We start from the raw sequence: 13,424 nt of genomic DNA on the forward strand, positions 1-13,424 counted from the left end.
TTTGTAAATACAATGCGATTAATCGCGATTAATCAGTGCGATTAATCGCGATTAAATATTTTAATCGTTGCCCAGCCCTAATTAAAACTTAACATTTTCTTGTTAATTTCCTGTCTCAAAACCCTTTCATCAGCTCCTCATCCTAGATATTTTTCTTCATCTAATAATTTGTAATTTTTTTATTTCTCATTTTCCCTATTTTGACAGCTTCCAGTGTGTTTTAAAATTTTTAACCTGTGCAAAGCACTTAGTGTTGCTCTTGTGTGTATGGGACACGCTCTAAAAATAAAGTTAGATTGATTCGTTGACCGCAGAGAGCTGCGCAAATCCAAATGCCTGCACATCTCAATGAACTGAAGCAATACTGGGAAAAAAAGAGTTGGCCGAAATTTCTCCACAAACATCTGAAAAACCGATCAAGCGATATAGAAAACGACTCCTTTCAGTTATGCAGCTAAAAATGGTTCTACCGGCCATTCGGTAAAGTGGTGTAATTAATTTTTCTACGTGCCGCTTTTCCAACTTGTCTTTGTTTTTCAGTGAGGAATCTTCAGTCGTTTTTTTTTACTCAGTTGAGGTAAGAATTAAATTACAGTATTTTGAAACCTGGTATATCCTCAGGACCTGGAATTGAACAAATGTGTTTTCCCATTACTGCACATGCGGCTATCATATGCTTTCAGATTTTAGAAGTGCATTATTGTCCGTCTCTTTAACGTATGTCTATAACAAATGTTTTACTTCTGGTAGGTTAACCCATTTTATTCCCTACTAAGAATAAAACTGTTGTGTCCCACTTGTAGAATCCTAGAAATCTAATTATTTTAATTAACTGCAGTTTTTCTAACATAGCTAGCTATATTTTTTGCAGCTGTAGAGTGAAAGCGAAGAAAATGGAGCCAGAAAATGCTTTGTTAATCTCTTTCTACCACTCGGCCTCTGCTCTACAGTCCTACACAGCTCACAAAGGTCACAACTGGAGAAATTCAGCTCACATTATTTTATCCAACTGTGGCCTGTGTTGCGTGCAATCAAAATGGACTCAAGGTTTTTCTCCTATGACATATCAAAATAAAAAAATGCATGAAAATGAAAAGCATATTTTTCTAAGTGCAATCAACATGTTTGTGGTGATTGTACCTCACGGTCAGCCAGCTCAGCCTGCAGCTGAGAGACTTTTTCTCTCAACTCTTTCAGCTCCTTCCTAGTGCTCTCCATCTCATCTCCCTTTTCTCTCTCTTCCTTTTCTCGCTGCTCCTTTAGCCGCTCGATAATGCGCTCCTGAATCAAAAAAAAAAGAAAAGAAAAAGAAAATAAGGAGCGGAGGCAGACACAAAACAAAGTTAAAAAGAAAGACAAGAAAGAGGGGGGGGGGGTGAGAGGAGGGAGGAAGAAAGTGGACAATGTGAAGGAGCCATGGAAAGAGAAAAAGGGAATAAAACACCTTTTACTATCCAAGAGGCATTCCCAGTCACTCAATATCAAGTTTCTGTACTAATAACTGTCGCGTTAAACTTTATATACATGGCAACTTTGACAGGATCTAACAGCCAACGGTGATTTTACACACTTAATGTGCGTTGGCACTTGATGTAAAATTCACAAGCACTAAAACAGACTAGCCGATCTCTATAGCTACAGAATAACACAGCGGCCAGTTTCAAGAAAAGCTCAAAGGTACACACACCAAAAAAAAAAAAAAAAAAAAGGTACAAGATCCCAGAGCATGCACACTAATGAAGGCAGGGGAAGAAATGTTGAAAGGTTTGAATCTAAACACAGAACACGCTAGAAAGCAGCAGAGGAATGGAAAGAAAAGGGAAGAAGGTTGTGAAGCCGGAGTTTGTCAGCTGTGCCGTCCTGCCAACAATCACACACCTCGCTGACACCCTGAATATCAGTCAGTGTTCAATTCAAACCCTGCTTCCTGTGTGTGTGTGTGTGTGTGTGTGTGTCAAAGCCCAAAGAAGATTGAGTTTATAACATAATCATCTGTAAGAGTACAAAAATAAAAGCTAAAATGTCCCAGGTTTTAGTTTCTGAGAATTAAAGTGGAGTCCCCTGAAAAACAAAAAAAACAAAAACTGCCTGCAGAGTCATAAACCCTGTACTTCAGTGCCGCTTTTGAACCTGAATGTTCACACATAAACATTGATCAATGAGAAAAAACCCGAGCCGTGTGGCTGCATGCCGGTCGGCTTTTTGTGTTTTGTAAAAACAGCCTGTGAATAATTTAATAATATGACAGCTAGTGTAATTATTGGTTTATTTCCATTTATTCCGAGTCACCGGGTCGACGTGTGGGTGGTCGGTGGTTTTGCTCATAAAGCTTTTATTAATGTAACCTTGCTCGGGCGCTGACCCGAGGTTGACCAGCGGTGGGTGTTCGTGTGCTCGCGTACGTGCATCTGTGTGTGTACCTTCTCAGCCAGAGCTTCCTCCAGCGTTCCCAGCGCGGTGTCGGTGTTTGACGTGTCCGTCTGCAAAGACTTGACTCTGTCTTTCAGGCCGCTCAGCTGTTTCTCCTTATCCCGCAGCTGATCCTGGAGGTTCTCTATCTGTAGAGAGAAACATTCGTCGGCTGCATTAGTTTTGATGCGCATTTCGTTGCTGGACGTCGGGCGTTGTGTTTTTTGGCAGGTGCATGAGCTCCGAGCGTTCCTGTTATAACGAACGTTTCCAGCAATTACGCAAGCTAACATGGCTAATTGAAAACTGAAGTAGAAAATACGTACTGGGTTTTGTGTCAGCATCCATGAGGCAACAGAAAAAAAACCATATGTGTTTGCTCATTTAAATAAAATTTGATAGGCTATTTTGTTGGCAGTTATAATGGTCCCAATAATTTCCTAAATAAATCTCATGAGCTGAAGTAGCATTAGTAGCAGTAGCAGGAAAGACAAAAGCTAATATGGCTTTCAAATTAAACTATGAGCAACACTGTTTTGTGTGTTTTTTTTTTTTTAAGAGAAGGCCATGTACTAAAAAGGTTTTTAACACAATAAAAGAAACTACATGACGAAACTTGTACACCAGCAATCCATAATGTGCTAACCAGCTAATTAGCATCATTTTTACATTTTCACTGAACTTAACGATTAAACGAACCTTGACAATGTACTAAATTTACTTGAAAGAACAGACTAAAATCTGCTCAGTTTACTTTCGATAAATTTTACCAACGTTAGGACAACACGCCATTGTCTTCTCTAATTACAGAAAATTAGCCTAATCGGCCATTTTTTTTTTAGTAAGCTGGATGTTTCTGTTTAGGAATAAGCTAATTTCCTAGCTTGCATACTTTTTTAATTTAAATGGAACAGAAAATGGAAACACATTTGGCATTATATTAAATTTCCCAGCCAGACTTTGACGTGAAATCAACATTCGCCTTAGAAATAGCTTTAAGACGGCATGCTGCAGTCAGTTTTTCCAACTACCTAAGTGCAGCAATCACCATTTGAAGGAATGTATTTTCTAAATAGAGTCCATCTTTGTGTAATCTATCCAAAGATTAAATCCAGCTCTTCTGTGAAGGCCTCAGATGTGCGTGAGAGAACTTTGATTAAAAAATATACATAGTACAAGACTGCAGAAAGGGTGGTTCTACAAATCACTGGCACAGAGACATGTGCTACTTTGTGTTGGTCTATAAACAGAAACTCCCAATAAAACGCATTAACATATCGAGTTGTAACGTGGCTGATTTGCAAAAGGTTCAAGGGGTATAAAAATAGCTGGTTTCTTTTTCACTACCAAAAGAGGAGAAGACGAGGTACTGCAAAGTGCAAGCTATGCACTCAAAAAAAATACAGCGGTAATACCTTAAAGCTTATTTCTATAGCAGCTTTCTCTTCTTTTTGTTTCTCTTCCCCTGTCCTCTCAAGTTCATTTCAAAGCAAACTTAATATTCTCTTAAAAAAGCAAACACATCCGTGACAACTATCCGAAATAAAACAGAATCGATTCGGTCTGAACGTTTCAGGCACACGAAGAAGGCTGAGAGGTAGAGTTTCATACAAAATTTCTCAGCTTTGCTTCCTTTAACCCTCAATCCAAACACACGCCTTTTCCCTCCGGCTCCTCTTCCTCCCCTTCTCAACCCGTCTTGGAGTGTATTGTAACCAGGGTTTGCTAAAACATTGATTTTCCCCTAAATCACCAAACAGCCAAATGCAACCTACCTGAAAGATACAGTATCTGGCCAAAAAGGATTCATAAACTTTGAATTTTCATCATTTGTCTTATTAGAACCAAAAAATTCTACTGATTTTATATGGATTTTATGTAATAAACCAACACAAGGTAGTGCATGATTGTGAAATTTGAAGGAAGATAATAGCTTTTTTTTTCTTTTTATAAATTAAAATTGGGGGTATAAATGCACCCAGCACTCTTTGCTCTAAAACCAGTCCATTCAATTGACATTTTACAGCTAATTCTGTGAAAATTGACTGTTTTACAAATTAATGTTGGGGTTAAATGGGTTCGTTCTCTCTTTGGTCACGTGTCCTGGCTGGATATCCGTGTTTTCAGCGGTTCTGAAGGACTATTTTTCTGTTTCTGAAGGACTATTTCTCTAATGCAAGTGTAAAAACTAGTTAGATAAAGATGGGATGTATCAGAGGACAGCTATTTAGTGCGAATCATCCTGCGTAGTCTCAGAATAAATTCTGCTGTTTTGTGAAGCCTCTGGGATTTGTTGAAGAACTTTAGTACACAAACATCAAGAGGACGAAGGAACAAACCAGACAGGTCAGGGAGGAAGTTGCTTTGAGCATTTCACATTATACTCTTCAACTCATCCGCGGAAAATTAAAATAGTGTGGCACAACTGCAAACCTAAAACTAGGCAAGGAGATCATTACTCAAAGAAGAAGCCAAAAGGCTCATGGTGACTCTGTAAGAGCTGCAGAGATCCCACGCTCGGGTAGTGGTGGGGGGTCATCGTCTGTTCACATCATAACGATTAGTTGCTCACTTCCCCAAATTTAGCCTTTACGCAGGAGTGGCAAGAAAATAGCCTGAAGTCCTGTTTAAAGTTTGCCACAAGCCATTGAGAGGAGAAAGCAAACATGTGGGAGAAGTTGCTCTGGTCAGATCCGACCAAAACTAAACGTTTTGGTCCAGATGATCCAAAACTAGCATTGCACGTCACCCAGAACAGACCAGCCGGATGGCGAATGTAGGTGGTGATAGCATTATGGAGTGGGAATGCTTTTCTTTTGCAAGGATGGGGGAGATGGTCAGTATTAATGGAAAGAGGAACAGAATAATGTGGAAATCCTGGAAGAAAACCCTAACCCTGTAAAAAAAAAAAAAAGGCTAGAGACTGGCCTAAACAGGTATGAATCAAAGCATAGTGATGCGTTAGAATGATGAGACCAGTGTCCAGACTTAAATCCAATTAAAAATATGTTATAAGACTTGAAAATCAATGTTCACAGACACACTCACCCAAAACATCCCATCTTTTCTTATTTTTAGTTTTATTTGCATCCTTCTGGTTACGCTTCACTGCACTCTTCTGTGTTTTATCTTTATAATACAAACAAAGTATGTTGAAGTTTACGGCTGTATTGTTGAAAAGTACAGAACATTCAAAACGCTATGAACACTTTCACAAGGCACTCTGTGGTCTGAAACTCAGAAATATAATGAGCAAAAGGGTTCCACATTAAAGAAGAAAACGTGTTTCTGTTTCGGTTATGTCAGATTACTTGAAAAAACTGGTTGGCAGATGTGCAAAAAAATTCAGTTTTCATTTCCGATCGTCTTCTCTTCTATCCAGAATAACTGACGGCGTCACTCAAAAAAAAAAAAAAAAAGAAAAGGGAAGAAAAATAAAGTCAGCATGATGTGCAACCTTTGACTCTTCTGCAGGTGAGAGATGCACTTGTGCAGCAGCAGAGAAAAGAGCAAGTGTGAGTGTGTGTGTGTGTGTGTGTGTGTGTGTGTGTGTGTGTGTTCATACAGTAAAGCATTTCCAGCACCTCATTAATCAACCGTTAGCCTGACAGCTTGACTGACACATCCTCCTCCTCCTCCTCACACTCCCTCACACACACACACACACACACACAGACGAGGCCTCACACTTGACATTGAGAGGCTGTGGGACTCTTTGATCTTGACGGCATGTGAACGCCACACTTATATACATATAGAAACGCCGTCTGTGCCTTCTTCTCGTTCTATTTCAGAGCAAACGGAGATAAGAGATCACACGGATACCTTCGCTGCTAATCGGCTGCGCGTTCGTGGTGTTTCACTTACTAGCAAAGCGAGTTGAAACATAGGAAAGGGTTGAAGAAAAAAACAAAAAACTGAAAACCGAAAGCGGGAATAGGGAGAGGAAATGAGGAAATCAAGGAGCAGGAAACGGCAGCATCTCCCTCTCGCTGCTCTGAACTGTATTCTTTTTGAAGACAGCAGAGGTCATCATTTATTAAACAAGAGGAAGTCATTAGTATGCATCGGATTTTAAACACACCATGTCTCTCTCCTCCCCCTCCCTGTCTCTGCTTTATGTCTGCCTGCTTGACTTTCCTCATCGATTATCTGCACAACCTTCTGACATATTCTCCTGCAAGGGCCGGCAGGTGGGACAGGGGGAAAAGACGGACAGATAGGTGGAAAATGGAGAGGTTTGATAAAGAAAACACAACAAAAGACAGGAAACAAGACGATAAAGAAGTGAGCGGGGTCTCTTTTTCCAAAGCTTGTCTCAGCCACATGCCTGATTACTATATTGCAGTGTATTTTATATAATATTATCATGACTGGCTATCAAACAGTATTCCCACAGAGACCCGTTCACGTAGCACCTTTTGTAAATTTCCAAACCGTACTCTGTCCTACACCCCCATCTAGTGGTTAACATCATGGACTACCACTTGTTTCCAGATATGTAATGGCACCAAAAAAAAAAAGAAAAAAAAAAGGTGCAAATAAAATCATCCTAACATTTAAACTCTAGGTAAAACCTAAATTCTTTACATCAAAGTTGAGTAAAATGTACAATAACTATTAGTTATAAAATGTTTATGTACTTAGGGTGTATGTCAGTTGTAATCTATTTTCAGTAATAATCTACATTTCTATAAAAATGGCTTATTACTGAATGGATTATTATAAAAAAGCAAATTACCTGTATTGTATACAATATATATATATATATATATATATATATATATATATATATATATATATATATATATATATATATATATATATATATATAAACTGGCTCTGTTCAATGATTGTATATTGAAGTACATTGTATATTAAATTATATATAGGGACATGTGTTATTGCAGTAAATTAGGTGTAACCAACCAGTGGGTAGAGTAAATAAGTGTATACTTCTTCCTGCTCCTTTTTGAACAGATTTCTGTGAATTTATCTCTGGTGTTTTATGTCTTTAATTTCAAAGTTATTGTTTGAAATATAATCCTTTAATTTTAGTGAACGCAGGTTGAAAAACAGCAACCCAGCAGACCTGATCTGCATCGATGGTTTACTTAAACTCATCATGTACATCAATGAAGTATTAATGTCGTGTCATTTTCCATATTTGCTTAATTCATTAAAAACAACTTTAATGCTATATATAGGCATGACGTGGATCCACAAGGTCCATTTTATTGTAAAATTGTTTCCTATCCACACAGGCCAAACTTCAAGTGTGAGGCTCCACTGTTCAGGTGCCTATGAACGGGATAATAATCCCAAACACATCATAAAACTGGTTTTGGTTGAATAAAGAACGGCAGCATTAAGCTTCTGGAATGACTTCATCCTTGACTCTGCTTAGGTCAAAGTTGTAATGTATGGGTTACGCTGTAAAGTGAAGTCTGTGAAAGGAAACCAAGAAATTGAAATTACATCTTTAAATTTCTGAGAAAAGAAGTGATTAAATGTGCACCATCTCAGACGGGTCCTGCTGAGATGCAGTCTTCTGTGCGTGTCTGAGAAACTTTTTTTGTTCGTTTAGCTTCTCACAAAAATCAGCTCAAAATTTGCATGAGAGTTGGATGGAAACACAACTACGGAAGCTTTTCTCAGCTGCCATGATCGTTGGTCAGTTTGCTCCTGGCCTTCTTACACAGGAAGGTCAAAGCAGGCCGGTAACATCTGATTTTGACTGCTCTGTCCACTTCTTCACAGTCCTAACCACGGCTTAGAGGTTTTTATTTCAGTGATCAGAATGACATCCCCATATGCATCTTTTAAGTGTGTCTTCATCTCCTGTGGGACACTTAATTTACTGTCTGTATTTTGGTGGCTCATTGGAGAGGCTTGCACTGTTAAAAAGAAGTTCTAACTCTGAATCTGACCCCGGGAAAATCCAGTATTATTTCAAACCACACCAAAAAAATGCATTAAATAAGATGTATCTTAGTGTTTAAATGTTAGATTGATGCCCAAGATGAAGCTTCCCACCTTTTTCTGTAGCACGTTAACTTTGCGCTCCTTAACATCCAGCATGTCTTTGAGATCCGTGATCTCTCCTTGCTGGGTGCTTTTCTCCTCAGTCAGCTCTGACATCTGCTGACTCTTTTTTGAGAGGAGAGACTCCTTCTCTTCCAGGCGAAGACGCAAGGCATCCACCTGAGTACAAACAAGAACAAGTCAGTGGAAATAAGTGCCTTCAGATCAAATACAAATAATTGCGACAGGTGTGAAAAGAAGGTTTACCTCAGTCTGTAGGATGGCAGCTCTCTGTTCCTTGGCAGTGAGGGACTCTTTGAGGACGTCCACGTGTTGTTTGCTGTCAGAAAACTGATTGTTCAGAGTGTCCAGTTTGGTCCTGAGGGCTAGCAGCTCGCTGTCCTTACGACTCAGCTCCTGCTTCGCCTGCTCCATCTGAGAAACGTGCAGGAAGGACAAGAACATCCAGATAAAATGTGTGCTATAGAGGATTACATGGGTTACCTTCATATACATACACATTAAAAAAAAAATGAATTCCTGAAGCCATTATATCCATGTCCAGTTTTTAATAATGCATTTCAACTATTCTTTTTTTAATGGGCTTGTCATCCAATAAACAACTTTAAGATTTCTTTCTAATGCTGACATACATCTCTACTAATATTAGGATTAATGTCGCTTAGAAAGCTGTCGTCATCAACACACCTTCTACATGATACTGCCAGATTATATGACCACTTTTTTCTGCTGTCTCTTGTCATGAGAAATGATGAAACATATTAATATTGGTTACATTCTTGAAATGGGCCTGGAGTTTAAGCATAATGCATACTGATGGATACAGGATGAACCCAAGAGCTAAAATTAAAGAAGAAATAAGCAAGAGATTTACTATAAAAATAACAAAGATCATTCCCTATAAACAATTGGTCCTCTCCATCAAGAATGTCTTAGTTAAAGGAGCTATAAGTAAGATATTTACTGGAAAATCAACCTAAATCATTCTCATTTCTCACCCGGGATGAAAGTAACATTCCCTATAAACAATCGGTCCTTTCCATCAACAATGTCTTAGTCACGTTTTTCTCATTTTAAACCTAGAGATATGTCTGGAACTACTTCGGTTCAGAATGTAGCCCGTGTTCACTTCCTGGTTCCTGAGCCAATCGTGTGAGAGTTCCCAGGGTTCCCAAAACAGAGAGAGGCATTTGGTAATTTATTTATTATGGCAAGGGGGGTCCTTAGGCTTTATTTGCCATTTACATAAATAATGAATAAAAATGAAGCCGGTTCAAAATTTTGCTTAAATAGAAACAGGACCATTTTATATAACTCGGCTTCATCACTGCCAAAAGCCAAAGAACATCTGCAATCTGCCTTTCATTTTGGTAAACAGGCTTCACACAGACAGAAACACAGGTAAATTGTATTTATTTATATTTATTTATTCATTTTTCTTCTCTTTTTTGCACTGCTGATAACTGTGTGTAACCATCTGTGTCCTTGCCACTGTCACACCCGATTTTCCTCATTGTGGAACAATGGAGGAATTTGTTTCTTATCTCATCTTAAAACAATTGCTGACAAACAAAAAATGGTTTGGAGCAGATAATGCAGATTACCAGTACACTTGGTCCCAAAACAGTCCAAACCTCAACACTATTGGACGTTTGTGGACTAACATTAAAAGCCCATACCTGTGCTAGGAAACCTAAAATATTTAAATAAGTTGTGCCAGTTCTGCCAGGCACAGTAGACATTTCCTCCATAATCATGCTAGGAGTGTGTTGTTCTGTGCTGAACAATAATTCAAATTGGGCATGAAATTCTTGTTTTAAAAAAGTTGTTTGCTGTATTATCAGCCCACCATGGAAAAAAGAACAGCTCAAATAAATCATTAAAAGACCAGAAATAAAATGACATCAACGGATCAATGTGTAGGGGGAGCTCTTGCAGTGGAAGACATGTAATAGTTTGAACTATTACTCAAAAGTCTGCTGCAAAAAATCAAACTGGAAGAAATAGTATCTATTTAGTGGGATGATATTAGAGTTAGATATGTTGCTGGCATAAAAATTTATGTCTATTGTTCTTGTTTTCCAGGTTTTCTGCTGAAAAGCAAACAAAGATTATAAACACATGGAAACCAATCAATTAGCTCTATATTAAAAATGTGCGCAGATTATGCAAAAAGGCTTGGTTCTATTCTGTTACAAAGCCCACTCTGGTTTTGTAGCTCTGCTTCGAAGCAAGTTTTAAATCCTTTATTTTAATATGATCTGTAAAGTTATTTTAAATGAAAGACAATACAGCAAAGATCATAAACTTCATTTCTTCCGGTAGTAGTTTACCCTTAACGTTACACAACTTAAGCCGTCTGAAGAGAATTGACCCAAACCTTCAGGCAAGAAGATATTTGTTCTGGAAAACCAAATCAAATCAGCAAACTGATCCACTAGATTCAAAGTCATGCAAGAAGAAAGGTGGCACAGGTTAGAGGTAACAAACTGCAGAAGTCTGCATCTAGCAGCTATATCACTCAGGCTAGAGAAGAAAAAGACTTGAAAGGCTACAGATCTCACGCGCAGAGATGTAACATTATCTGTTAAAGAACCACACTGCAGGCGTTTCTATATCTATCATCTTCAAGACTTTAAAAATGTTTTAAAAAAATAAAAAATCTCATGCGAGGATTTGGTAAAAGTTGATGAATCAGTTTCAACTATGGTTGGTGCGGTAGCGAGGTTTAATTAGACGGTGCATGCAGAACCTTAAAACCCAGCGAGTTGTTACAGCACTGCTGTGAGATCTGAGGAGAGCCGAGTGTTACTGCAGCCTACAGCTGTCCTGATTCTACAGAGAGAGACGACTCAAGCTTCAGCCTGTAAGAGAGGAAGGAAGGAAGCGGGGAAGGAAGGAAGCAAAGAAGCAAGGAAGGAAGGCGGCCAGAGAGGCGCTTCTCTTACTGCAGACACCTCCTGCTGAAGCTCATTGGCTCGTTGCCTTAGCTCCTCCTTCTCTGACTGGCTGTGAGTTAGCTCTTCCTTCAGCTGTTCAACCTGGCAGGAGAGGAGGGGGTCATGGGGGGATTCCTTAAACCTGTGCCTCTGCCTCATATCTCAGCCGCTCGCCCTCAGCGAAGGGAGACTGAGATGTGAGGAAGAGACGGGCGACCTGACCATGATGGCGCGTCAGCTGGCGAATGTGTAAATGTCATCTCCTGAACAACCGCCGCAAAAACATGTCACAGAGGGAAAAGGCAACTTTTTTTTTTAGTAGAGGAAGAAAGGAGATGCAGTGAAATTCTTAATCTGAATGTATAAACAAAGTAATGCAAATAACACATTATTAAAAACCATAATTTGAATGAAAATATTCATAATTTACAAAGCCTGACAGGTTTTATATATTATGTTAACTTACAGCAACTTAACTTACAGCTTCTGTCCCCTTGCTCTCTGGAAGTATGTCCTAATCTCTGTAATTCACATTATTTCCCCACCATTATGACCTTTTCACAATCTTTTGATGATTTTGATTATTGTGGATGTTGCAGATCATGATAGTGGGCATCTGGGATTTACCCTCGTAGATGATTTTCCATCTTTTTGAAGCATGAATCTGACCAACGTCAACACAAAATGATCTATTGTCTAACAGTTCAAGTTATTGTTGTTCTCCTGAACTGATCCATGAAGCCATCGATGTTACCGGATGTTAAAGGTAGAACTGCTGACAGCTCCTCGGCTATGGTTTAAACAATCTAAACCCACTTTCATGGAGGAAAAAAAAAAACTAAAATATGGTAATGGTTAAAAACAAACCGCAACCTCTCTTAACACCAGGGTTTTATGTTTCAGGATATAAGGGAAAAAAAACTGTCTAGCCTGCTATAACTATTAAACTGCTAATATAACATTCTGGTTAGAAAATGGTAAATATGTATTTTGTTTCTGTTGAAGAAGTGAAGGTTTAAAGAAGATTCATGCTAGAGTGAAGCCTCAGTGATGGTGGTAGTGTGCGCGGATGCATCGGCCACCTTGTTCTTCATAAACTTGGAGTGGGATCTGTAGACCTCCATCTGTTTGATCTCCTCCTCTCTCTCCTCGCTGCTCAGAGCGCCGTTGGACTTGAGCATCATCACCTCCTCCTCCAGCTCTCTCATGCCGCGCTCCATAGAGCTGATCTTTGCATCCTGCCAAATAAATGAATGAAAAATTAAGACTAGGGATTTGCAGAACACGGGTTTAATCCCAACTACAAGCAAAACTGGATAAAACGTGATTGTATTCCCTGTATGTTGGCAACAAAGCGGGGTTTCAGTCATAAAAATATTGGCTAAAGCTTCTTAAATCTTATTTATTTATATTTCTTCATGTTCTGCCTATTTAGGGAATGTAACGCGTATACAGCTTATCTCAAAAGTGTTAGTACCGTCAGTTAAAATGTTTCATCACCATTAGCCAGATATTGATCCAATTTAGTTCAGCAGAAAAATAAAAAACATAAATTAGAAGGTAAATATAGAAACAAATAATTATTGTATAAGCATGGCTGCATTATCTGTGCACACTCTTGCTTAGATTAGTTTGGGAGCTGACTGGACTTGCTAATATTTTTCCTCTATGCTTTGCAAAAGTTATTTTGTAAGAAAGACCATCTTCAGACGGCTCCATAGATCTTCTGACAGATATGGTTTTTGACCCCAGCTATGCCAGTCAAAAACCTTATTTCTCTTGGATGTAAGCTTGGATGCTGAAACGTACAAACTCTCATCTTTATCTTTGTAGCTGAAACCTGAAGGTCTGTGGGAAGCGTTCATAATTTCATCCACCTTAACAAAAAACCCATTCCAAGAAAGGTAGCCTCAAAGCATAATGCTGCCACCGCCATGCCTCACTGTGCTTACGGCGTTTCTTTTCATGATGCACAGGGTTGTTTTTGGACCTGTGGCCACTAAATTCAACTTTCATGAGGTTTTAGGAGAT

General features: G+C 38.9%; 1 protein-coding gene across 1 annotated transcript in view; it reads right to left on the bottom strand.

Moving 5' to 3' along the window:
• LOC105915870 (ELKS/Rab6-interacting/CAST family member 1) overlaps positions 1 to 13,424 on the bottom strand; it is a 217,104-nt gene that overhangs the window by 152,254 nt on the left and 51,426 nt on the right. The window contains exons 8-13 of the mRNA XM_036148963.1: positions 12,476 to 12,631; positions 11,403 to 11,495; positions 8,701 to 8,868; positions 8,446 to 8,613; positions 2,421 to 2,558; positions 1,141 to 1,281 (exon numbers count right to left, since the gene is read on the bottom strand). Coding sequence (XP_036004856.1) covers positions 1,141 to 1,281; positions 2,421 to 2,558; positions 8,446 to 8,613; positions 8,701 to 8,868; positions 11,403 to 11,495; positions 12,476 to 12,631 — 864 coding nt within the window. The remainder of the gene's footprint in view (positions 1 to 1,140; positions 1,282 to 2,420; positions 2,559 to 8,445; positions 8,614 to 8,700; positions 8,869 to 11,402; positions 11,496 to 12,475; positions 12,632 to 13,424) is intronic.

The sequence above is a fragment of the Fundulus heteroclitus genome, chromosome 17, assembly GCF_011125445.2.
Source record: "Fundulus heteroclitus isolate FHET01 chromosome 17, MU-UCD_Fhet_4.1, whole genome shotgun sequence".
Taxonomy (NCBI): Eukaryota; Metazoa; Chordata; class Actinopteri; order Cyprinodontiformes; family Fundulidae; genus Fundulus; species Fundulus heteroclitus.